Below are 27,645 nucleotides of genomic sequence, written 5' to 3'. Positions count from 1 at the left end.
TCAAGATTTTTGTATTCCGTTTTATATCATGCATGGCTTTACACAGAATGTTAGAGGATCTTCTGGATATGTATCCCTCCACCCTGATGGGGATAGTGTTGCAAGCCTCATATAGGAGTTGAAAAGTCAACATGACTTTGTCACACCAGATTACATTGAATTTACTTGTACTGTATTTATACTAATAAAATAACTCTTAAGGTTTTTTGGGGGTACATTCTGTATAGACTTTAACCTAAATATTCATTGGTTATTACTCCATTTTACACATATTCATTTTAGTCACAATTTTTGATGTGATTAATAAAAAAAAGAAAAAATCAACAGTATTATAGTTATTAAACATACCTCTTAAAAATACTATTGCAGGGGAGGAGGAGCCAAGATGGCCGACAGGACGGACGTGTAGGCTCCCAGCTCCGCGAACTTTTACTCCCGCACCGGCATCCTGTGCTTAATCCTGACTAACTCTTGCGGTGACACGACGTATTGAATGCGCTGCTTGTAACCGCGCTTTCCGAGGTCTCTGCTGGCTGGGTTGAAGGTGAACTCGCTGTGCGAGCCGTCTGCCGTTCTCAACCTGCCCCGATCTCCGCTGCTGAACGTACTACACCGGGGTCCGGGGGACGGACCGTGGAGGTGCCGGTGCTCGAAGTGCGCTTCCGCCTGTGGAGGGAGACGGTGTGGTCTCCTCCCGACCTGGTGAAACTCCTGCCCTGGTGGCGATACGTGCTGGCGAGACAGGATCCCTTCCCCTGCCGCCTCCTTTGTTGTGCTGCGGGCGGGCTGAATCGACGCCATCTTGCGGTGCCTTCTCTGCCGTGGATCGGCCTGAGGGTCCGGCGGTAGAGGGACAATCACGGAGAGCCTGCTTTGTACATTAAGCCGTACTTACACCGAAGCCCCTGCCTGATGCTGTGTGTCACGGACGTTACCGCTCTCTCTCCTGTGGGGTCCTCTTGAGGAGATGAAGATGGCGCCGGACCCTGAGGACGGGGACGGGAGTGCTTCCCTGTCCCGTGTCTGCCCTGTCCTGCCTGCTCTTACCCGTTCGTTAACATCGACCCGAGGCTGGCATTGTGCGGGACCGCGGCGGACCCTGGACTACAGTGATATCCTGGGAGCCATTGTGGACTTACAGACTGCATGGCAACGGAATACTCGCCAGCTGGGTCGCAAGATTGACGAGGTGGCACTCGCACTGGGGCGCCTGAACAAATGCTCCCCAAGTGGATACTGTGTCTCGGCAGGCTTATCCAGTACAGCGGGCGCTCCCTGGATACAATGAATCGGCTCTGCCCGTCGCTGGAGACTCGGATACATTGTCTCCCCTTCTTCCGAAGCCTGAGACTCTGCCTCTGCAATTGCTGCCTCAGCATCCCTCGGTGACTCCTCGGTTGCCTGTCCTCCCTGCTACATCTGCCCCCGGAGCCTCTTATCTTCCTAGACGCGATGTGCCTCCTCCTGTATGCGTCGATGAGCTGATCCTTTTTGGCATTGGAACCACTGATGATTGGGGGCATCCATTTCGTTCTCCTATATTTCTTCTATATCGAGGACGGCCATCTTGGTCCTTTGTTCTTCTCTCGGCTTGTTTTCAGCGGTGGCCATTTCTGGAAGACTTTCGACGCTCGGGCCAGGGTTGACGGCATTCCTGGCGCTGACTCTGTCTGTTTGGCTAGCGGAGACCCGGACTGAACTGATGCCTTGGTATTGTTAATATGCTCTGTGTAATGTTTTCCCACATGAGGTTGTACTTGCTGGGCACATTTGCTGGTTTATATCTATGGGGTGGGAATTCTGTGGTCAGGTAGCCCGATGATAAGTGCTGATGGCGACGTCTTCCCTGGATTTTTAAATGTTCTGCTGGCTCGTACCTGAACTGTCTTACCCCTTAGATGCATTGTGCGACTATACTGTTGCTATTAGTCTTCTTTAATGGATGCAAATGCTTTGTACTTCTGTGGGTTATAATTGCTGGGGCGTGGACTTGGTGCGGGCTGGGGGTCCAGATTTAAGTGTTCCTGGCCCTCCTCCGAGTTTCTGTTTTTGTGAGAGTTTGGATTAGGATTCCTTCTCTTCCTCTCTATATTTCAGGTATTTTTGATATTCATTTCTTTTTCTTTCTTCCTTTTTCTGTTTCTAAATTTCGGGTTCTTTATGGGGCGACAGACACACTGCTGGGGGGGGGTAGGCCGTAGCCTCTGCATGAGTGTAGGGTGGGGGGTTAGATTTCATTTTTATTTAGTTTCTATGGGCCTTAACTTTTTTCTCTCTATCTGCGCTTTTCTTATCTCTTTCTGTTCTGGGTCCGTGGTAGGGGTAGGTGGGGAGTGGGTAGAGATGTACATGATGCGCAACAGCTGACTGACGATCCTGCTGCTTATACTTGAACCATCATACTGTTTGGGGGGTGCTGGCTCCCGCTGCTATTGCAAACTCTGATGTTGCCTGCTCATGTTCTTAAGTTACCGTGCGGACTCAGCACTCTTTGATTACTATTCTTCGTTATTGCATTTAGAACAAAAAACTTTTAAAAATTAACCTTAAATGCTCCTGTTTCTTGGTGGCACGGACTATTTCAGTGTGGCGCTTCTTAACTCTAGTTGCAACGTGATGTCACTGAGAACCTGTATTGCTCACTTTTGTGCTTCAAATGTAACGTGGCCGGCCTGACGGTTGTAGGCCCGTATTTGTTCCCTTTTTTCATGCACAATAAAGGTTTACAAAAATTTAAAAAATAAAAATAAAAATACTATTGCAGTTAAAGGTTGACATCCCATGAAACTGCAAAAACTGTGTTAAAACTGATTCTCTTGGGCCCCTTGTTCTGTGTACCCCTGCAACTTGAAAAAATGAGGTGAAGATTCTCTATTGCTCTAACTAATTAACAGAATGGATAGCAAAACACACTTTGAGAGCTGGGAAGCCTCTTCCACAAAATAGGTTTAGTACATTGCACTTAACAATGTAGCTTTCACAGACCCTATGATTTTGCAAATTGCAGGACTTGTGAGCACAAAATTGTTACGTACAATTGAACACACAAGGTCCACCTTTGAATGCACTGTCTATTGCACATTAGCATCCACCCTGCGTTTTAAATTTGAAAGAAAACTTAGATTTTATGGTCACCAGACACAGTCTTTCAAGCTTCTGGTGAAGTAAATAAGTATATTCAAAGCCCTTTTATGCAGTTTCATTTTGTTCCTTTTGTCTGAATATACTATGCTCGACTTCATGTTTTCCTGTTAAGAGCTGGAAAATACCACACTCTCTAAACGACTCTTGAGAATATTTCAGTAAAGATATTGAAGGATAAGCTTGTGCCATATAAAACATTCATGCTAAATTGTTGCTATTCAACCAATAACATACCCCTGTTTGCAAGAGACTTTGGTGATATTCTCCCCCCAAGCCTCCTTTGTAGAAAAAGCCTGCGACATTGGCCTAAATACACACGTGTACGTGCATAAAAGGGCTGTCATTGTACTTTCCTGGCAGAAAGAGAAAGGGGAGGGTAGTGCACATAAAACATTGTAAAGCTTTTTTTAAACACCAACATTGTGGCACACATACAAAAACAAAAGGTGTTTTAATACTATTAAATGTATAAAATAACTTTAGGATACAACTACACACCAACCTAAGCACCCCCATCATTACTCGAATGTGTCAGGACAGCTCCTTGGGTAACAGCTACACTATACAAATATCTTCCTTACACTCAAGACCTGAAAGTGTGCCTGTCTGTTGCAGATGCTCTTCAACACCATCCCCTCATAGTTATCACACCTTGGGCAAGCAATAAACATGTTTAACTTTTGCACACACCAGATGCTGACTATGGCAATCTCACTCACACCATACTCAGAAAGATCCCGAGCCTTGATCATATGACAAATATCCCCTGGTTCAAATACCTAAAAACCAGTTTTCATGAGTTGGGACGCTTGGACTTGTTTTTAAATCCTGAAGGCATACATAGTCTGGATGTCGAGTTTGTAAAACATTCCTTCACACAAATTAGGAAAATGGAAAGAGTAGAGAAAGAACTACTAAAACCTAGTGTGAGGACACATTTGATACTTAAAACCACTCTTGATATTGAGCCGTATCTATTGTGGCCGCTGCCTGCTTATGAGCGATTTCTACTAACTAGGCTCAGATTTAACCTTCAGCATTATCTATTAGCAGTTCCAAGGGGCAGTCACAAAGGGAGTGTGTTGGCTTCCTGTGGCTGCGACTAAGTCTCCACAGGACCTATTTCACTTCATGTTTTTTTGTAAATACTATGAAATGCCCAGGTCTATTTATTTGAAATCCCTTTTAAAAAAGCGAAATTGTGCACAAGTACGTCCTGCTCTGTTTTATTTGCAATTGCTTTAAACCTGACTGTAACCAGTTTCTGGCCGGCTTCCTGAAATGCGCAACGAACTACAGAAAATGTCTGGATTTTTAAAATTACTGTGCTTCAAATGTCTTTTCTAATGGTCATTTTGCCCCCCCCCCCTTCTTGTAACAATGCAGTTTTAAATCGTTTTTATCATTGTGAATCACTGTTATCAATTTATTGCTTTTAAGACATCGAATGTGTTGTATTTTAAAATGTTACTTATATGGTTTCTATGAAAGAATACCGAATAAAGTATTTTAACTATGGGACTATGGAACTGCCAATGCTCAACAAAAACTAATTCAAACTGAAACATGAAAAGACAAGTACAGACAAACAGCACAGCAAAGAGGTTCGAGGTTCATGAATAGCCCACGCAGTTACATTGACATCTACAGAAAGACCTTCAAACTTGAAGCAAAGTATATTAAAAAAAACACATCACAACAAAAGATCGAAGGAGGAAGACTGGTAAGCTATGTGGCCTCCTGAAAGAGATATGGAATGGTAATCAATACATTCATGATTCCAAAGCTTCAGCATGGTCTATGCTCCTTTCTAGCCACAAGCAAACACTGGATGTTCTTTCATAAGAGATCTAATCTACAGCAAGAGCACCTTTTATACACAGACATTTATCATTTGTCACTCTTTTACAAAATGCAAATAAGTTATACATTTCACAGAAAGTTGCAGCCTCTAAATGACTTATAAGTTTAGGAATAAAAATAGCTTACATGATCTTTTTCATACTTCATCTGACAGACTGACGTATTTTGGTCACATCCTAAAACAGGATTCAAGGGTCGGCACACATTTATGTAGTACTTCTTCCTCTGATCTGCAGAAGTGTCCATTGCATACCAATTTTCAGGATTGGTCTCAGCGAACCTTGACAAGCTGCAATTTCGAAGAAAACATTTGTTAGGTACTTTTAGATTGAAGGATAAAAGGCAAAAGATACACTTAATTTCATCAATGATGTAACACATGAGCCCTCTTATTTCCATCTGGTAATTATAGTATGTACCTCTAAATGGTTGAGGATAAGTGATGCACACATTTGGATTATAGAAGATCTAAGGAATGTCCTCTACATGGTGAATGGGCGGGGTTCATAGCTACAAGTGGTGGAATGCATGTATACAGTATGCCAACTTTTTACATTTTGGCCCTGGCACCACAGTAATCTAGTGTGAGCACAGAGGTCTAGGCATATCCCTGACTTCAAGAAGTTCTGGCGTGTCCTGTTAACTGGAGGGACGCACCAAGCATACTGTCATTTTGACAGAGAACTATCTCAGTCATTGTGTTTAGTACTTAGAGGGATTGATGGCAGCATACCATATTTTAAGGATCACTAGCGTGATCAAACAATTATCTTGGTCACTGGAGTGTAGGGCCTACTAGTCCACCTGTTTAAAGTATCCCATCTATGAACTTACCCGGCCATTTGTGCTATTATCCAGAATGTGTGTTAAGCGTGTTGGTGAATGTAACACGGTTTGTTACAACCATAATAATAATGAAGGCCAGTGGGTCCAATTCTGGATACCCCAGGCATTTTGTTGAAAAGATGGAGGCAGATAACTGTTCTCCCAGACAGCAGAAGTGTATTGCTCACACCCCTGCAGATGGAGGGAGATGATCTAAACAATGGGAGTGGAGACATAGCTACTTTACATACTCTATGGGGCCTGTTCACCAAGGACCTGCTGATAAGTTATCCTGGACGAACTTAACTTCAGTAGCACAAGTTACTACTTGTGTAACAATATATCTGTAAGAGACATTAGCTAGTGATAGATTCCTTACCTTAGAATATCCCCAGGCGTCAGACTGGATCCGGAAATTGTTACGTAGCAGTACCCTTGCGCATCAGTAGGCGTCGTCTGCGGCTCCACGTCCGTCGTCGGCATCGTGGGCGCCGTGATGACGTCATCGGAGTACTTAGACGCCGCCTCCGCGTGCAGACATCAGTTCTTAGACAGCTTTTCCACGCCAGAAACGCAGAGCTATGCTAAAAACCAACACTGGTGCCTTGAAACTAGGGCCCTGAAAGGGGATGACCTTAACCCTAGATATCAGTTCACAGAACGGAGAGGATAGGTGGGTCGGTAAGGAATCTATCACTAACTAATGTCTCTTACAGATATATCGTTACACAAATAGTAACTTGTGCATCTGAAAGAGACACGTTAGTGATAGATTCCTTACCTTAGAATAGATACCCCAGCAATACCAACCCCGGTGGTGGGTCTGCGAACCAATAATCACACCAGAAAGTCCTGGAGGACGGAACGGCCAAAGAAGCCATCCCTCTGGACTTGGCTGTCCAGGCAATAGTGTCTTGCAAACGTGTGCAGCAAGGCCCACGTAGCCGCCTGGCAAATGTCCTGCAAGGGCACTCCTCAGCCCAAGGCAGTAGTAGTAGCCGTGGCTCGAGTGGAATGAGCCCTCAGCCCCACAGGGGGTTCCTTCTTAGCCAAGGGGTAACACGCCTGGATACACAAGATGATCCACGCAAGATGGTCCGCTTGTGCACCGCTTTCCCCTACTTATTGCCCACGTAACCAACAAAGAGTCGGTCATCCACCCGGAACTGGCGTGTGCGATCCAGATAGAACGAGAGCGCCCGTTTTGGGTCCAGACGGTGGAGCCTCTCTTCCTCTCTCGAGGGATGCGGAGGCGGAAAGAAGGTGGGCAAGGTGATAGATTGCCCAATGTGAAAGGCCGTGACTGCCTTGGGTAGAAAAGAGGGCCGTGTCCGCAACACAACCTTGTCTGGATGGACCGAAAGGAAAGGAGGTTTACAGGATAGAGCCTGGAGCTCACACTCACTCTCCTGGCAGAGGTGATGGCTACCAGGAAGGCAGTCTTCAAAGTGAGAAGGCGAAGAGGACAGTTGTGAAGTAACTCAAAGGGAGCGCACATCAGAAAAGTAAGAACCAAGTTCAAGTCCCACTGAGGCATCACAAAGGGCACAGGAAGGAACGTAGGCGTGATGCCTTTCAAGAATCGGTTAACAATAGGGGACTTGAACAAAGAAGGTTGATCAGGCAGCCTCAGAAAGGCTGAAAGGGCAGAAAGGTAGCCCTTGATAGTGCCCAGAGCAGAGCCCTGCTGGGCAAGAGAAAGAACCACAGAAAGAGGGGCAGAGAGAGGATCCACAGCCTTTGCTCTGCACCATGCCACAAATCTGTTCCACCTGCAGGCGTATACCGACTTAGTGGAGGGACGCCTGGCTGCCAGAATGATGTTACAGACTTCAGGAGGCAAGTCAAATGGCCTCAACTGTCGCCGCTCAATCTCCAAGCATGGAGGTGGAGACTGGACAGGTTCGGGTGGAGGACCGTCCCCTGCTGCTGCGACAGAAGGTCCTCCTGAAGAGGCAGACGAACCCGGGGGATCGACTGACATACTGAGTAGCTCGGGATACCAGTACCTTCGTGCCCAGTCCGGAGCCACAAGGATGACTTGTGCCCTGGCGCGCCTCATCTTCTTCAGCACTGTGGGCATAAGTGGTATAGGCGGAAAGGCGTACAACAGACCGCAACTCCACTCACGACGAAAAGCATCTCCGAGCGAGTGCCGCATTGGAAATTCCAACGCGCAGAACTGATAACATTGCACGTTCTCTTCGGTGGCGAATAGATCTAGCCAAGGCCTCCCCACTGCTGAAAGAGACCTTGCGCCACGTCCGAGTTCAGACGCCATTCGTTATCCATCATGCACTGGCGGCTGAGTTCGTCCGCCCTGGCGTTCAGAGAACCTGCCAGGTGTTGAACCACCAGGGTCACACCCTGATGTTCCAGCCATTGCCAGAGGCGCAGAGCCTCCTGGCAGAGGGTCCATGACCCCACCCCGCCCTGCTTGTTGCAATACCACATGGCGGTGGTGTTGTCTGTGAACACCTGCACTACACTCCCCCGGACAGAGGGGAGGAATGCCTTCAGTGCTAGACGAATCGCCCGCAGCTCCAAAAGGTTGATATGGAGCCGGGACTCCGCCGGAGACCAGAGGCCTCTGATCTCCACCTCTCCCATGTGGTCTCCCCAGCCCTGGAGGGACGCGTCCATCACAACTACGTGCTCCGGTTGGGGAAGGGAGAGGGATCTGCTGCTGACCCAATCGCGGTCCGTGAGCCACCACTGCAGCGGTCTCGCAGTGCCCTCCGAGATCAGGACATGGTCGGACAGGTTGCCCTGATGCTGGGCCCACTGAAACTTCAGGTCCAACTGCAGAGCCGGCATCCGCCAACGGGCGTGATGCACCAGAAGGATGCAGGAGGTCATCAGCCCCAGAAGCCGCAGCGTCAACCTGACCGAAACTCGGGATAAAGGCTGAAATACTGGAATCAGAGCCTGTATATCCTGAACCCGCTGTTCGGATGGGTAAACCCGAAACTGCGCAGAGTCGAGAACTGCTCCGATGAAAAGGAGCTTCTGAGAGGGGCACAGGTGTGACGTCAGCCAGCACATTGATGGAGAACCCCAGCTGGTACAAGAGGTCTGCCGTCGTCTGGAGGTGGCTGACCACTGTCTGGGGCGAGCCCGCCTTCAACAACCAGTCGTCGAGGTAGGGGAAGACTGAAACCCCGAACCTGCGCAGATGAGCTGCGACCACCGCCATCACCTTCGTGAACACCCGTGGGGCGCTGGTAAGGCCGAAGGGGAGCACGGTAAACTGAAAGTGCTCGTGGTCCACCATGAACCGCAGGTAACGCCGGTGGGCCGGCAGGACGGGGATGTGGAAGTAGGCATCCTGCAAGTCCAACGCTACCATCCAGTCTCCTGGGTCCAGGGCAGCTAAGACCTGAGCCAGAGTCAGCATTTTGAACTTCTCCTTCCGGTGGAAGCCGTTGACGTTCCTTAGGTCCAAGAGAGGGGGTAGGCCCCCTTTGCCCTTCTTGGGTACCAGAAAGTAGTGGGAGTAGCAACCACGTCCTACTTCTGACCCAGGAACGCGCTCGATGGCCCCCTTGGCCAAGAGGGCCGAAACTTCCTCCTGGAGAAGCTGCAAATGATCCCCCGATACACAGTGGTTCTGCAGTGGCATGGCTTGAGGAGTCGTCTCGAAGGGGAGGGAGTAGCCCCTTCGGACGATCTGCAGCACCCACCTGTCCGAAGTGACAGTGCGCCAGTGAGAGTGGTGATGGCGAACCCTGCCCCCCACTGGCGTCACATGGGCCGAAAAGCACGGACTAGGAGGGTTTAGAGGCGGATGCTGCGAGGGAGGATGTGGACTGGCCTCGCCGTTGTCCCCGACCGCCTCCACGGCGATTTCCACGGCCGCCACCGCGCTGGATGGTAGCTTCGGCGTGTGGCTGGCGGCACGGGTGGGGGCGCCCCTTCCTTGGCCACGAAAGGAGCGAAAGGCACCAGTGTGCTGGCACGGGGCCGAGAGGCCTAAGGACTTGGCCGTAGCCCTGGAGTCCTTAAAGCGCTCAGGCGCATGGTCTGCCTTGTCGCTAAAAAGGCAACGGCCATCAAACGGCATGTCCATCCGTGTGTTTTGGACAACGGCTGAAAAGTTGGCGGACCTCAACCAGGCGTGGCGTCTAACCGCCACCGTCGTTCTCATCACTCTACCTAGTGAGTCGTGGTATCCAGCCCACAATAGGATAGAATATTTGGCTGCATCTCAGCCTTCCACAAGGGCTTGGCAGAGTTTGGCCCGTACCTCCAACGGACACTCTGGCAGTACTTCCGCAACCGTCTCCCACAGAGAGTGGGTGTAGCAGCCCAAGAGGCATGCGGTGTTAGAAGACTGCAGTCCCAGACTAAGGGAGGAGAAGGTCTTCTTTCCGTACTGCTCATACCTCTTGGATTCCCTGTCCGGCGTAGACGACAGGAATGCGGTCTGGGAATTGGATGACCAGGCTCTCGGGGGTGGGGTGGGTGGACAGGAAACATGGGTCGCCCGGAGCCGGGCGGTGGCGTCTGGCCACGTTCCTATCCACGGGCGAACCTGTAGCGGGCCTGGACCAAGTGCCCAAAAGAACGTCGGTCAAGGCCTCATTAAATGGCAGCAGAGGCTCGGCCGAGCTGGACTGCGGTTTAAGGACCTCAGTGAGGAGGTTAGTCCGCACGGCCGCGACGGGGAGCTCAAGGCCCAAGGCCTTGGCAGCCCTCATCAACACCACACTATAGGTTGCCCCCTCCTTTGAGCGACGGTGGGGGGGGGGGGGGGAGACAAAACCAGTGTCTGGAGAGGTGTCCAGACCACTGGCCTCCCCAAGTTCCCCTGCCCAGTCCTCCTGAGACTGACACTCTCGGGGCAGAGGGTCCTCAGACCCCTCCCAATCCTCCTCATCCCCCATCTTCTGATACTCAGGGTTTTCAATTAATGGGGCCGGTTCATTGAAGTAAAACTCCCCAAGCGCCGTCGAAAGTGGCGCCCAGTGGCGCCGTTCTGACGTCGGAAGGAGGCATCGCGGACGGCGCCGCCTGAGGACGGCGGCGGAAGTGACACCTGGCGGACCGACACCGGGGAGTCGTAGGGTCCACCGGCGACGACCCAGATCCCGAAGCGGGTCCAGTGGGGTCCTGCGGCGCCAGTGGCGTCTAAACCCTTGAGCCCTGCGGCGCCGGGACCGTGGCGTCATGCGGCGCCGGGCCCTGCGGCGCCGGCGGCGTCGGCCCGAAGCACTCGATGGCGTCGGGGCCAAAGCCCCCGACCCGCTAGGGGCCCCAGACAGGTCTGCTAGGCCCGAAGGCGCCGCGGAGCCCGTCGGGGAAGAGAGGTTCCTCATGGTCAAGCGCTCGATCTCCCCCGGCGTCGCGTCGTGCCGTGCCCAGGGACCGGAGGGTGTGGGGCAGGCCACGATGCCCGCGACTCCGGCGGAGCCGCGCGGGCGGTGTCACCCGAACCGGCCGTGTCGCGCGAGCGTCGGGGGGAGTCAGAAGAGCGATGACGCCTCTTCGACTTCTTGTGTTTCTTACCGGACGACGACTTCGACCCGGAGGAGTGGTGCCGACTCCCGAAGCTGTGGAGGCTCCGTCCCCGCGACCTGTCCCTCGACCTCCCATGGGAACGGGACCGGGACCTCTGGCGGCACGGGGCAGACTGCTGGAGTTCGAGTTGCCTGCGGGACCGCTCCAGCCTGGCTTTTGAAGAGAAGGCCCGGCAGTGGGAGCAGGCCTGGTCATCGTGGTCGACGCCTAGACAAGTTAGGCATAGGTGGTGAGGATCCGTGACCGACATCGTGCGGTTGCAATCCTCGCAGTGCTCGAATCCAGGTACCCCTACGGCACCGATCAAAGTCGTAAGACTTCGAGAAATGATCAAAAGTGATTCCAAAAAGTTAGTCAAAAATTGACTACGGGTTACTGCTTTTTCCAGATCTGCGCTTGCTGGTGCGGAAAAAAGAAGAAGAGCTGACGTCAGCACGCAGAGGCGGCGTCTAAGTACTCAGACTACGTCATCACGGCGCCCACGACGCGGACGACGGACGCGGCGCCGCAGACGACGCCTACCGACGCGCAAGGGTACTGCTACGCAAAAATTTCCGGATCCAGTCTGACGTCTGGGGATATTCTAAGGTAAGGAATCTATCACTAACGTGTCTCTTTCGGATACTAACTTTTCTGGAAGAGACTAACTGCAGATTCACCTTTTGACTATTTCCCAGGTATCAGACTGGATCCTGAAATTTTGCACCAGTACCCCTGTGTGCCGGTAGTGTGGTGTTGACAGCTTCCCGTCAATGTCATTCCATGCAGGACATGAAGTGCTCAGCCATAAATAAGTCCCATCCATGCACACTATCAGTTGCTTTCCGACCCGCCTGCGCCCTTAGGCGTGCAGTCTAAATCAAAGAAGTCTTGACCAGCGTGCAAATCTCCAAAATAGGATTTTTATAAAAGTGAAATAGCCCAGTTCACAGAATGGGGTGGATAGGAGGGCCCGTGAGTAATCTACGGTTAGATAGAGTCTCTACTAAAAAGAGTGCTACCGAAAGCAAGTAGCTTATTCTTCTGATACAGACTTCTAACCCCACACTGCTCACATTTTGAATAGGTACTCAACCAGTACCTCTGTGGGAAAGAAGGATCTGCTTCTTATGGTTACACCCACTTTTTGCTAAATGTGATACTGTTTTTGACTTAACTTACTGGGATTCTGCAAAGTAAGATCCCAGTTTATCTGCTTTTTCCTTAAACACTTGGGTACACTCCAGATTGGATACTGGGGTACCCTTGTCAGTCCCTGGTATATGGTACCCATCTACCCAGGTCATAGGTACCCCAGAGGCCTCCCATGGGCTGAAGCATGTATTATGCCACCCATGAAAGGCCATGCAAAATGGAACTACGGGCCTTGCATAGCAGCCCATGAAAGTGTATGCATTCACCACTTACTTAAGATATTGGTTTACTATATCTATGTGTCACTGCACTTGAAACCTACAAGTCACCCCTCTAGCAGGCCTTTATAATCCTTAGGACAGGGTGCTTGGTTCTATGTGAGAGGGTGCCAGTGCATAAGCACAACACCCCTGCAGCCTGCGGAGTCCATTCTTCCAGGTTGTCAGCGAAGCAGCCATTTACGACATATAAAGTGGCAATATGCGACCGGGTTATGACCACCTCTAAAACGGCTAAAACGAACTGTTATATCCTAAGTATTACATTTACATGTAATCAGCCTAGGTCCTCCTAGCTGCTCAGCCAGAGTGAGAGATGGTAACGGAATGTTGGTGTGACTGATGAATGGAATGCCTGGGTGCCTGTGTGGATGAGTGGTGACAGTTGGAGATGGGCTGAGCAGCTAGGCAGGCTGCTCCTGGTGGGGCTGGTGTAGGAGTTGTAGGAGCTGGTACATGGCTGGACTATGATTGATACTACCCTGAACTGGAACCATTAAAGAAGAATTGAAATATACAACATGGTTTCCAGTATCTGTATGTGCAGGGTACAACACTAACCCTATCGTGTTTGGTGTCATACATGTTGAAATCATACCCCCCACACCGGTAATCGGGGTGGGAGGTATGATTCCACCTCTCAGAAGCGAGCTTTGCGAGGTCCCTTGTGTTCCCGGTACCAGCCTTCTAGTCCTGAACAGCACAAAATGGTTGCTGCCGACCAAGGAGACATTTCTGCCCTCCTGCTGCTGAGCTAAGCTCGAGCAGGGGAAGGCAAAACAACAGGCATCCTGTGGCCACCTCCCAGACAGGATTTCGTGTATTAGGGCTGGGTGGGTGCGCTTGCAAGCGACTGATTGTCTGCATGAGGGGCACATTTGGTGCCCCTGTGCATAGTCCAGTTCAAACCAGTAGGCTCCCGCTATGGCACGAAACTGGACAAAGGACATGGGAGAAACATCCCCACTGACCCCTGAATCTGTCCAAACTCTCCAGTGGGTACAAAAGGGTTTACTTGGCTGTAGGACCTTAGATTCGATGCGGACAAGATTCTGATCCAGAAACCACTGAACTTTGACTGTCTGGAAACTCAAGACGTCGCTGGACTTAGTTTGGGCCCAACTTAGCCTCTCTCTTAGTCTAAAGCATGGCATGGTACCATACAGGATCCATGCAGGACCTGTGGAGCATCAAGGACAACCGAAGAAATCTCCCTTGGAGTGAAGGACTCACTCCATTGCATTCGAAGGCACCACAACACTGCTGTCCGATCTGCTGACCCTGAGGTCCTACGGACTCCGAAAGCTTCAGAAACACAGGAGGTGGGTTTCTACGTCCCTCGAGGTCCGAGCTGCCCTCTCACCAAGTTTGAGGTCAGAATCCCACGTGGGGGCTGAAATACACGAACCCCTGTGCACTGCGTACATTTGCAAGTGCATATGCTTGTTGGCGTTTCCCGAACAAATGCATTGGGATCAGAGTAGCTCCAACCTCTGGCACCATTTCCTACCAAAAACCCCGGCCTCCTCGCACCGAGTGCTCCGTGGGCTGTTTGGTGAAATCGCGTGAGGTCCTCTCGAGACTCCTGTGCCTCTGGCCTGTGGGTCCACTTGAGGGTCAACTTTGCTTTTCTTGGGCTTCCCTGGTTGCTCCAAGGCTGCCCTGACTCCCCTTGCTGTGGTGAGTCTCCTGGACCTTGCTGGTTCAAACGTGTATTTTGTGATTATCTTTGTGTGCGAGATACTGTGTCGTACTAGATTAGTTATAAAAATGTGTATTTATTAATAAAGTGTGGTTCTCCTTTTATTTAACCAATACTGTAAAGGTTTAATCTGGTAAAACAAGCTGCTTAACATTCCTTCAAGACTAGGCCTGAAGGCTGCTCTCCACACCTACCACTTGGATAGATTTTTAAGGTTATCTTTGACCTCTTAAATCACCAAAATGGCTGTTTGGACTGGTGCAAGGTGCCCACATTTAATTAGTGGACAGCATATACCAGGCCAACTTCTCACAACCTCCCAGGATAAGAGTCTGTGTATTGGCTCAAACCAAAATGTCCTGAAAATCCGAGCAGGCAAAGTGCCCTTCCCGGTGGACCTGGCTGGCCAGACAATAGTGCCTCTTGAACATATGGAGTGATACTCAGGTGGCGGCCTGACAAATGTTCGGAACAGGCACCCTGCATGTGTAGCAACTCAATGCATAGTACGATTCATTGAGAGTTGTTTCTCTTCTGCTTGACCTTCCCTTAATATGCTCCAGTGACTTTGGTAAAGAGCTGATCCTTCAATCTCTGTTCTTTAGTATGATCAAAGAAGAAGCGGAGAGCCCTTTTCAGATCCAGCCAGTAGTCTTTCCTCCTCCTTAGAGGTGTGGTGGTGGTGGTTCAAAGAACGCCAGAAAAGTGATATTCTAACCAACAAAAAAAGAGTCCCAACCTTTGGAAAGAGGAGACTCGAGTCCATAGAATAAATTGGCCTGGGTAGAATGTGGTATGGGGCAGGCTGAAAGACAAAACCTGTAACTCACTCCTCTGCTGCGCTGAGATTATGAGAACAAGAAATATTGTCTTGAGCGAGGCTCAAATGGCTCGCACATGAGGAATATGAGAGTTACATTTTAGGACTTAACAACCTGGGAGGAAGGAAGCATGTTTTTTGAGGAAACACATCACAACTGGTCACTTGAATAATGAGGGCAGGTCGGGCAACTGCAAAAAGGTTGAAAGAGGCAAGATGTTCCCTTCAATTGTGCAATGCCCACAGTAAGACCTTGCCGTGCTAGGGTCAACGCAAACAACAAAACTTCAGACAGTTTGAACCACAGATAATGCCTGTGGGCCTGCAGGAAGGGAATGTGGAGAAAAAACATTCTGCAGTTGCAGCGCTAACATCCAGTCTCCATGGTCAAGATCAGGCAGGACCTGGAGAATAGTGAGCATCTTGATCTTGTCTGTTTAGGTTTTGCCTACGCAGGGCGCATGCGCTGCATAGGAGGAGACCTCTTGGAATCGAGTCACATTTTCGCCAAACAACGTGCACATTTTGCATTGCTTTCAATGGCAACACGTGTACGTTTGGCGATTCCCTTAAGCGAGCGAGCTGTGGCAACATCTCTTTGCAATTAACTTGCAAACAGATGGTGCCCCTGCTCGCTCCCGCAAGTGACCAAGGCAGACAGATTGCACGTAGAGACAGAGGAGCGAGGGGCAGTGGGAGGGTGCGTGCCACCGGTAGAGAGGCGGAGGACGTGCACACCTTTGCTTACTTTTAACAGCATGACAACAAACACTCTTGAAAAGACTGTCTTTCATACCATTTGCGAGAACAGTTTGGTCGCTTAACCCAGGGGTGATAACATTCTCTTTTTCGGGAGATGTTCACTCACCAGGGAGACCCACGCAATAAGCTTTAGTGCTGAAACCATTTTACACAGACAGCATCCTGCCAAGACAGGCGCAAGAAAATAACATTTTCATCAGCCTGGTAACGCGAGCCTGCTTCAATTCAGCACTCAATGCCTCTTTGTTATCGGCCCCTCTGAAAGCGGAGTGGTGTGGTGGGAAGCAGGGGACCCTATCACTACCGGGCCGTTTTATGTGTAGGAAACACGCACAGCTATGCAGCATGCGCCTTAACCGAGTGACTTCCCCCCGCTTACAGGACTGAGGCCTGTGACATGTTTAGATAAACTTTGCAGCTGACATGTTAACCTCTTGAGCTATCGGACTAGAATTGAAACCTGTTGAGTTTAGGCACACAGCTTCCTGCAGTAGGCCCATTAAGCACCCTAGTAGGCTCTTAAAATAAATCCAAAATGTAATAAACTCAGTGCCCCAAAGAACTGGAAAATTCAATAGTATTCTAAAATCAGGGCTAATCAATGAATATTTCTGTCCGCCGTTTCACCTCGCGGATTTCCTGCCTTGAGGGACACCGTGAAGCCAAATGCACGGAAAACAATAGTACAAGTGTAACTTTCATTGTCTCTCACACATCTAATCTTTATGTTCTCAAAGAACACCCAGCTCCCCTTCAAAGTACCAAGAAACGTGTTGCCATGTTCCACAGTTGTATTTATTGTTGCTGTTGCAGGCGAGGGCCAGGGTAGATACTGGAGAGGCGAACAGGCGCCGACTCACACGAGCGTGGCAGGTCCTTGAGAAACACAAGACAGTCACAGCTCCAGGGATCTCCCACCTGGCTGTGACACAGCTGGCATTCTATTAAACCCGGCAACAAGACACATTGCCTGGAAACCTACATTGGCTTCCCAGTTGGCACCTTTATTAAAAAAAATCCTTTTGTAACTTTGTTTTGTTAAAGAGACATGCTTTTTAAAAATACTTTATTATTTTGAATCAGTAACTTTACAATTAACAGTGCCACAGTGCTTACTGTCACAGTATCCATGATATCATTGATTTAGTCACTACGGATAATAAAATAGATGTGCCTAAGGCATCTGGTGCAGTGTGCGGGAGGGGGTTCTGCTTGGACAGCACGAGGAGCTGGGGACTGACTCTGGCTGGTAGATCAGGAACCTGCATGCTCCCTCTTCCCTGCTTATTTGCATGAGTGTATATGCCTGTACATGTGCGTGGATATGCTTGGTTCTGTTTGTGCAAACCCATTCCCGCACCAAACCCTATTCTCCTGCATGGGTAAACACTTATTAGGTCCTGGCGGCGAGACCTATTCGTTATGCCCATGCTTGTTTTAGAATGGCATGGAGAGAGCAAAGGGCTAACATGGGACAGAAGTAGTGGGTATAACAACCTCAACCCACTTCTGGAGCGAGGACCCTCTCTATGGCTCCTTTGGCCACAGAAGCCTGCACTTCCTGCTGGAAGAGAGACTTCTCATCCTCCATCTGATGTTCTGAGAATGGTGGATGGTGCAGCAGGGTTAGAGAAACAGTAAGGTGCCTGCCACCATGGAAGAAAAGGCCAGATCCTGCCTCCGACAGGGCAGGTGGGTGCCTGCAAGTGCATGCTAAAGAAGCCTGTGGGGTGCAGCAACTGAAGGGGCAGAAGACTGGGCTGGGCCAGCCCCTTTGGCCCACTCCTTTGGACCAGCGGCCATGGCGACTTAAGAGCAGAGGCAATGACTGCACCAGAGGAGGCTATTGGCAATAATGTGAGCTCCTACCATAGTCACTGTGAGGCTAATTTGTTGAAGTGGCTGGGAGCAGAGAGCAAGCTGTGGCCCTATCATCCTGGAAGTGCTATGGGGCAGAGTCTGTTTTGTCCCAAAAAAGATGGGAACAATTAAATTGCATGTCCAGAAGGGTAGCCTGGATGACTCCCGAAAACCCAGTGGAAAGCATCTAGGCGTGCCTGTGAAGCACTAGTGCCGCTAGCCATTCCTTGAGAATGAGTGGTGTCCACAAGGTCGGAGAGAAACATACCAGAAGGCAGCTGACATTCACAAAGCGTGGGATTAGCCTGGCTAAGCAGAACTTTCTTTTATAAAGATTTCTATCTTCCTCAATTCACCATCGGGGGGGGGTCGGGGGAGTAGTGGGAAATGAGTTAGAATTTACCTTACTTGCCGATGCTTGCACCACTAGGCTCTTGGGCTTAAGAAAAGCTGGGTCAACAGAAGAAAGGCAGTGGTGCATAGCAATCTGCGTTTTCCAGGTGGCCACGTACTTCTTCCTGACCAAACAAGTTCTGAGCCTCGCTGAATGGAATAAGAGGCTCAGAACTTGTTTGGTCAGTTAGTAACTCAATCAAGATATTAGTCTTAACTTCCTGAGTAGGAAGCTGAAAGTAGAAAACCTCCACCACCGCCCTCCACACAACCATGGAAAACAATTTGCTGTCTTCAGTGGCAGGGCCCGGTGGGAAAAATAGTCTACGTCTGGGGTGGTATCAAGGCCAATAGCATCCTGGAGATCATCGTACCGGTTTTCCTTTTGGTATGCCTGGGCAATCTCATTGCCAGCCCCATAGCCCCCTTTTATCAGAGTCTGAGCCAAATTACTCAGAGGACATGAACCTTTCCTGAAGATAGAAGCACTGTGTCAGAATCAGAAGGGTAGCTAAATAGTTCCTTCTCAGATATAGGATCATATGGTTCAGTTGTGGTTGGGGCAGAACCAATTCGACTTTGGATTGCACCATGGGTTCACCGTTGTTGTCCAGTCAATGGCGCTAGCATGGGCGATGGGGGGTCGTGAGCCGGAGTGGATTTTGGTGGAAGGGATGGACTAGTACTGAAGTCAGTCAGGAGCCGTGAGAGAATCCACAGGGCACAGCTGGCACCAAGGGTGGACCTGCTGGCAGAAGCCCCATTGGGAGGCCTCTCTGCTCCTTGGGTTCCACAGGCGTACAAGAGGTAGCTGGTAACTTGCTAAAACGCTCCATCATGACTTTGGGAAATTTCTCAATTTGCTGTAGCATCGCCGTAGGCACCTGAAATTATGGTTGCTGCAGAACAGGGGTCAGAATCAACTTTAAAGTTTAGCAAATTTGGGAAGGCAACCTGGCAGGACGATGCACATGTGCTGCCTCTGAATATAGAGACGCTGCCTTGGAGTGCCTGAATAGGGTGAGTCCGGCTTGGACTTCTTATGCCTTTTCTTGGATTTGCCAGAGGACTTAGATCCCAAAGATGGCCTGTCGCATGAGCAACCTCAGGAGCGGGACCGCTGTCTACTTTTAGACCTCAACTGACCTCAGTGTAGGGTCTTGCGGTGCTTTAACACGAAGATATTCACTTACTGGTATCAAATGGCCTTGGAGTGCATCAAGGCACAATCACTGCAGGCCTTGAAGTCTTGTTCGGACCCCAGGCACAAAAAGGCAAATCATATGTAGGTTGGTAACATGTATTTATTTGTGACGTTCCCCACAGGGTTTGAACCTTGAAGATTTCGGAGGCTATATTTTCCCTTGCACACTTTTGACATTTTTAAGAATAATTGTATTGTAATTGCATTTTTATTATTATAGCGCTTACTACCCCCTGACAAAACGTCAAAGTGCTTTTTCGGCACGTAGCGCGCTACTCCGGAACCCACAAAGGATTAGTAGTCAATTAGTATAGTCAAATTAGATTAATTTGAGCAGTGGATGGGTTAGTCTGGTATTTGGATTGAAAAGGATAGTGGAGGGATGGAGAAAAAGGTTTGAATTTAGAGTGCTTTCTCCCCTGATGAGGTGTTGTAGCACTTTTCGGCAAGTAGCAGTCTACCCTGGAACCCAAAAAGGATTAATGGTGAATTAGTGTAGGAAAATATGAAATTAGGTTGATTTGCACAGTTAGTCAGCTAATTTGTATTGTAAAAGGAATAGTGGAAGGTTAAAAGGATGAAGGGTCTAGAACATTTTTTGTTTTTTTGGAGTTCATTACAGTAGGAGGTGGTTTGGGGTGAGTAAAGGAAAGGTGGTGGGGGAGAGTCTGTGGGGAGGGTTTAGAAAGGCCTGTTTGAGAGATCTGAATAGTAATAGAGGTACGAGATGATGCAAGGAGGGCTAGAGAAGGGAAGAGTCTAGAAACGGTTATTTTAGGGGCCATAGTAGCGGTATGGGGTTTGGGATGATGGGAGAGTGGAGGTAGAGGATATATTAAGAGGTATAGGGTGAGAAAAAGGATAGGGCATTGGAAAGAATAGTAGAATGATGATTTAGATGAGTCAGAGTTGAGGTAGAGGATATATTGAGTGATATAGGATGAGAAATAGGGCAGTGCATTGGATATGCTGAATTAGAAGCAAAGTAATAAATATAAAGACATAAGTGCATGGAAGGAACATATGAATAAGGACGATAATATATGTAGATTAAAGTTATTAAACTCAGACCTTCAAGTGTTGCTGTACTTTAAATGAATTTTTCTTTTTGTTTTATGAAGCAATTGTAGATAGTTCTAAAATATTTACTTATTTATGCAGGCACGTATATACATATTAAACATAGAATAATGTAACTATATTAGTTATATGTACATTTGTTACGCAAAACTAATGAATATCTAGATCTTTAAAAACCTAACTATTATACACATTTATACAAAGCAATACACATATGTAGTAGGTACACATCTATTGTCCAAATATAAATGCATATATACAAAAGATGTGCTGTATATTTATGTTTGAGTGTGGTGGTTATTTGGGAAGAGCCAATTCCTGAGTAGTCTTCTGAAGATAAGGTGGTTATCTGTGGATCTTATGTTCGGGGGTAGCAATAGTTCGGCTGCTTGAACAGAGAAGGATGTGCCACTCATGTTTTTTTATTGTACAGTGGGATTTTGAGGTGAGGTGCCACTCTAGGGTGGAGGTTCCTTTGTTGAATGTATTTGGTGATATTAGAATCGGTGTATATTGGCACAGAAAGAAAGGAACGGATATCAGCGTGCATGGGTGGTGCTTTTTTAGGGCAGCGCAAGTCATGTCCAGCACAGATCTATGTTGATGAGGATCCGTTCTGGATCCAGCCTCATGCCTGCAGAATATTAAAAAGGTAAAGAATCTGTGGTTAGAAGTCTCTATCAGAAATTGCTTTTTGGTGTATGGTAAGGGCTAGGGTTGTGATTTAACATTCAGTTGTAAAAACTTTAAAGTCTTTAGGTTGTCTTTCCTCTATTATGTCTGCAATTGGCAGCAAGGTGTACTAACCTTACACCTGTTTGGGCCTGGTTTTGGGGGCTCCAGGAATGAGACAACCCATCTGAGAGAAGCATCAACATGAACACATGCTGTGTCTAGAGAACCACATATAAAAGACACTTAGGAAAACAACTAGCCAAAGCCAGTTCTAAAGTTTGGAATACCTGTGTACAAAAGGGCGACTCCATCTTTTCCAATTCCAACAATTCTAGGAACAATGAAGGGATCGCTCTGCAAAGTGCTCAGAATGCTGCTGTGCAACCAAGGCTGGTGTCTGACTAACAGCCTATCTCCCAAAAGTAAAGGTACATCGCCTGAAGTCTGGATCTCATGCTTGAGGCGCTATGTAGCTGTCCTAAAAAAAACTAGAAAGTCTACCTGCCTGCTGAGAGAGGGATGGAGCTTGCAGGAGTAGAGACTATCCTGGAGAGTGTGAGGTCTAGTGCATGCCTGGAGGCTGTGGGACCCAGAAGAATGCAAATGCTACTTACCAGTATGCATCTGTTCTTGGCATGTAGGGCTGCTGACATTCATATCTGTGCATATCTGTGCATAGATCGCCGCCTAGTGTTGGGTCCGGATGATTGCACATTGTTGTCCTGGAAGAGTCTTCGAAGTATCACGAGATAGGTGGCTCCTCCCCTGGACTACAGTGCGCATGGGCATCGCCTCCATCCCCAGATTGTTTTTAGCCATTGGCCGAGATGGAGTGAACTATATGAGTGATGACCATGCTATGAGCATATATATATGAATTCTGCAGCTGCTACAGGCGCCGGGGAGGAGGGCGGGCGATATGAATGTCAGCAGCCCTACATGCCAAGAACAGATGCATATTGGTAAGTAGCATTTGCAGTTCGAGGCATGTGGGCTGCTGAATTCATATCTGTGCATAGAATACATAGCAGTCCTCCTATCATTGGCGGCTGCCCGTGCCAGCTGCAGCAGTTTGAAAAAGTGTTTTGAGAACAGCCTGACCAACAGCTGCCTGCTGTTCGGAATGCACGTCTACACAGTAATGTTTAGTAAAAGTATGTGTGGTAGACCATGTGGCTGCTCTACAAATATCCTCTAAGGGAATGTTCCCAAGGAAGGCCATAGAGGCCCCCAACTTTCTGGTGGAGTGGGCTCTTGGTGGAATTGTGAGAGTGCGTTTAGCTTTAGCGTAACAGATCTGAATGCATTTCACGATCCACCTAGCGATACCGGCTTTGGAGATAGAGTTTCCCTTGTGGTGTGAGGCAAATGCAACGAAAAGTTGCTTGGTCTTTCGAAAATCCTTTGTCCTGTCAATGTAGTACATTAAGGCTCTTTTAACGTCAAGGGTGTGGAGCATCCGCTCCGCCAGCGACTCAGGATTTTGAAAAAACACTGGCAACTCAATTGTCTGGTTTATGTGGAATTGAGATACAACCTTGGGTAAAAATTTAGGGTTAGTGCGGAGCACCACCCTGTTAGCATGTACTTGGAAAAAAGGTTCTTGGATGGTGAGTGCCTGTAACTCACTAACCCTCCGTAGCGATGTAATTGCTACTAAGAAAGCCACCTTCCAAGTCAGAAACTGAAGCTCACAAGAGTGCAGTGGCTCAAAGGGAGGACCCATCAGCCTTGTAAGAACCACATTGAGGTTCCATTCTGGAGCTGGTGGTGTCCGTGGTGGAATGACCCTTTTGAGTCCTTCCAGAAATGCCTTGATAGCAGGAACCTTGAAAAGTGATAGGTGTTGCCTATTCTGGAGGTATGCGGCCATCGCAGACAGGTGAATGCGGATGGAAGAATACGCCAAATTGCATTGGTACAGATGGAACAGGTAACATATGATGTTCTGAATGGAAGCATCCAGCGGGTTAATGTCGTGGTTTGCACAATAAATGACAAACCGCTTCCATTTAGCCGCATAACATGCTCTAGTAGTGGGCTTCCTTGCCTCCCGAATGATGTCCATGCAATTGGGGGGAAGATTGAGGTAGCCAAACTCTAGGACTTCAGGAGCCAGATCCCCAGGTTGAGCTGTTGCGGATCTGGGTGCTGAATGTCGCCATGGCTCTGCGTCAGAAGGCTGGGTGTGAGATGAAGCCTTTGATGCGGTACCACGGAAAGTTCCAGAAACGTGGTGTACCATGGCTGGCGAGCCCACATTGGAGCAACCAGGATGAGAGTCATCGAGTGTTGCCTGAGCTTGCGTGCCACCAGCGGTATCAGAGGTGCTGGGGGAAAAGCGTACGCAAATCTGCCTGACCAGTTCATGCACATCGCATTGCCCTGCGATTGCGGGTGTGGGAACCTGGCGGCGAAGCTTTGGCATTTTGCGTTCTCCTTTGTGGCGAACAGGTCTATCTCTGGATGACCCCACCTTTGGAAGTACGGTTGGAGTACTGATGGATGTATCTCCCACTCGTGCATTTGGTGGCTGTGCCTGGTGAGTAGGTCCGCCATCTGATTGTATTTGCCTGGGAGATGTTCTGCCATCAGGAAAATGTTCCTCTGAATGGCCCACTTCCACATGCTCTGAGCCAGATGAGACAGCTGCGGAGAGTGTGTGCCCCCCTGTTTCTGAATGTAGTACATGGCCGTCATGTTGTCCGTCCGGATCAACACGACCTTGTTGCACAGATGTACTTTGAATGCCTTTAAGGCCATGAAGATTGCCATCAGTTCCAACACATTGATGTGCATCTTCCTTTGCTGTAGTGTCCATAGTCCCTGCACTGTGTACTGGAGTACATGCGCTCCCCATCCCTGGAGAGAAGCGTCCGTCGTCAGGATAATCTGTGGCACAGGCTCCTGGAACGGTCGGCCCTTGCAAAGGTTTTGTGGATTCCACCAATGCAGAGAGTTGTACGCCCGACCGCTCACCAACACTAGGTCTGTTAGTTGCCCGTGAGCCTGAGTCCACTGACGTGCTAGGCACTCCTGAAGCGTACGCATATGTAGTCTCGCGTGCGGGACAATGGAGATGCAGGAGGCCATCATGCCTATCAACTGCATGAACACCTTCGCTGGAAGCGAGTGCTGAGGTCTGAATCGTTGGATCAGCGTCTGGATGCTGGAGATTCTCACTGAATTTGGCTGCGCGGTGGCTGCCAGAGTGTCTATTGTCGCGCCCAGATACTGCCGTATATGGGCGGGTTGGAGATGGGATTTCGGGTAATTCAGTGAGAATCCCAGATCGTGCAGGAGATGAATGGTGCGGGACACGTGGTCGGCGCACTGCTGTTCTGACCTTGCCTGAATGAGCCAGTCGTCTAGATAGGGATAGACGTGGACGTTCTGGCATCTGAAATGCGCCGCCACAGTCGCCAGGCACTTTGTAAAAACTCTTGGCGCTGTGGTGACCTCGAAAGGCAGAACCCTGAACTGGTAGTGCTGGTCTTGAATTGTGAATCTGAGGTACTTCCTGTGTGAAGGATGCAGGGGAATGTGAAAGTATGCATCCTTGAGATCTAGCGTAGCCAGGAAGTCCCCTTGCCGAAGCAGAGGGAGAACCTGCTGCAACGTGAGCATATGGAAGTGCTCCGACAGAATGTACCAGTTGAGGTGCCTGAGGTCCAGGATGGGCCTGAGGGATCCGTCCTTTTTGGGGATTAGAAAGTACAGAGAGTAAACTCCTGTTCCCCTTTCTTGCAGTGGCACGAGCTCTATTGCCCCTTTTTGCAGCATGACTTTGACCTCCTGCTGCAACAAGTGCAAGTGCTCGCCGGACATAGGACGGTTTCTTGGAGGTATGTTTGGTGGTGTGGAAGTAAGTTCCAGACAGTAACCGTACTGGATAAGAGATTTGACCCACCTGTCCGTGGTGATGGACTTCCACGCGGGCAGGAACTGCTGGAGTCTCCCCCCGACCGGTGTTGTGTGGTCGGGGGGCAGTGACAAGGCGTCACTGTTTGTTGGTGGTGGAGGACCTGGAGCTGTTGTTTCCACATCCCCTGCCTTTGACGTTGTTGCCCCTGTAACCACCTCTACCCTTGTTGGTGTATGAGGTCTGGGTGTTGCTTTTATAGTACTGCGTGGATTGTGATGCCTGACCCCTTGAGGTGCCTCTGTTATTGGAGCGGCGAAAAGAACCACCCCTAAACTGCTGGGACTGGAGGGCCCCCATAGACTTAGCAGTGTCCGTATCTTTCTTCATTTTTTCAAGGGTTGCATCCATTTCAGGGCCAAACAGGTGGTCTGGATTAACTGTTTGATTTAAGATGGTTGTCTGTATGTCTGGTTTGAAGCCTGATATTCTAAGCCATGCATGTCTGCGCAGTAACACGCTAGTGTTTATAGCCCTGGAGGCGGTATCAGCCACGTCCAGTGCACACTTAATGGAAGCATTGGTGATTAGCTTCCCCTCCTGAATCAACATTTCAGCTGCCTCTTTGTACTGATCAGGTAAGTGCTGCAGAAGTGTTTCTAGGGTGTCGTAGTGCGCCCTATCGTAGCGTGCAAGTAGGGCCTGCGTGTTTGAAATGCGCCAAATATTAGCTGCCTGCGCAGCAATACGTTTTCCTGAGGCTTCAAAGATTTTCGATTCTTTGTCTGGGGGAGGAGCATCACCCGTGGTCTGCGAGTTTGCCCGCTTGCGTGCGTTGGATACAACCAAAGAATCCAGTGGCAAGTGTCCCTTGATGTACGGTGGATCAGTGGGCGCTGCCTTGTATTTTTTGTCAATACGAGGATTGATGACTCGCGCCCGAGTGGGCTCCCTGAAAACCTCCGGCGCGTGCTTCAGCACTCCCTTGAGCATAGGCAATGTCTTGACCGACTTTTCAGCCACAGAGAAAGTGTCAAACAGAAAATCGACATCCACAGGGTCCGCATGGAGGTCGACATCATGATTAGCCGCAGCGCTCTCAATTAGAGCGTTGAAGGCTGCAGAGTCCTCTGTTGGAGAAGTTTTCGCTGCAAAAAGCTGCGGTTCGTGACCCGACTGAGGATCCTCAGGGTCGCCTCCAGCAGACCAAGGTTCATTGACCTCCTCCGGATCCGAGGACGCTGGATAATTGTACTCGTCCTCCTCATCTCCGTCACCCTCCCCAGCGTTAGAATGAGTCGGTGAGAGTCCTAGATTTTGTGGAGATGCAGGCTCCATAGGGGCAGAAGTACCCGCAGAGTCCAACTTCTTTTTGAGTGGAATACGAAAATGTTCTAACACCGGTTCCGGGGTGATCTTCCTTTTAAGGAGAGAGAGTTTGCCTGTGTTGGCGTCGATGACAACCTCTCGACGCTCTTCGTCTGCGAGTGGCTGGAGCCGAGGCTTCGGCACCACCAATGACGCTTTGGGCGTCGACACCAGCTTCAAGGGCACCCCGGCCCCATGCCTTGGAGCGAAAGCCTTCGGCGTCGTCTTCGGCGGCAGCGTGAAGTGAATCGGCGTCTGCGCCTTTGCCGGCTTCTGTGTAGGCTTCGGGAGCCACTGCGTCCTTCCGAATACGTTGAAGGGACTCCGTGACCTTCTTGGTCAAGGACGGGGAGGGCTGGACCGGCTCGAGCGATTCCCCCGAGTCCGGAGTCGGGTCGGCGATCAAAGGCACGGTCTTCAGAGCCGACACATCACCACCCTTGGCCTTGACGACCGGAATCGGCGCAGCCAGAGCTTTGGGGTCGTCTTGACGCTTCTTCGAGGTTCTTTTCGGGTCGTCGACCTCGACCATCTTCGGCGCCGACGCGGCCGCGTCGGTCGTCTTCGCCTTCGGCTTCGACACCGGGGTCTTCAGGTCGGCCATCTTGGCGTGGCTCTTGGTGTCGGCGGCCATTTTGGGCCTTTTAGGCGCTGAGGCCTCTGGAGCCTTCTGTCCCACCAGTGCGACTTTCACTTTCGGTTTCGATACCGTTGGTGTGGACCCCGATGGCTTCACTTTCGGTTTCTTCACCGGGAGTGCCGCATCACCAATGTCCGTGACCGGGCCCGGAGGCGGGGAGAGTATTGAGGTCTTGGGTAAGGCCCGAAGGCGATCCCTCGACCTGGGCCGTATAGTGGGGATTGACCCCTGAGTCAGTCGGAGGATGCTCCTCCTCCGAGCTATCCTCCACGGTGGCAATGGCCCCGTCGTCGTCCCCTACCTCTCCGACGACTTCATCAAACTCCTCGTCCTCCGCGTCGTAGTTTTCATCCTCTGACGCCGGGCTGGAGTCCGAAACTTGTAAGACGGTGTCGTCACCAACGTCTTCCTCGAAGATGTTGTCTGGCGGGGGCGCTGATAACTGGGCCTGGAGTCTAGCGGCCCGACGAAGCTCGAGAGTCTTCTTACACCGGAACTTGGAGCAGGCCATACAC

At 49.7% G+C, this 27,645-nt stretch overlaps 1 protein-coding gene across 1 annotated transcript in view; it reads right to left on the bottom strand.

The window, feature by feature from the left end:
- IGF2R (insulin like growth factor 2 receptor) overlaps nt 1–27,645 on the bottom strand; it is a 1,757,136-nt gene that overhangs the window by 1,244,257 nt on the left and 485,234 nt on the right. The window contains exon 18 of the mRNA XM_086927157.1: nt 5,134–5,296. Within this exon, the coding sequence (XP_086783283.1) occupies nt 5,134–5,296 (163 nt within the window). The remainder of the gene's footprint in view (nt 1–5,133; nt 5,297–27,645) is intronic.

This window comes from Lissotriton vulgaris, chromosome 6 (assembly GCF_964263255.1).
Source record: "Lissotriton vulgaris chromosome 6, aLisVul1.2, whole genome shotgun sequence".
Lineage (NCBI taxonomy): Eukaryota > Metazoa > Chordata > Amphibia > Caudata > Salamandridae > Lissotriton > Lissotriton vulgaris.
The sequence above is the reverse complement of the archived record's forward strand: the minus strand, read 5'-3'. Positions and strand labels throughout refer to the sequence as shown.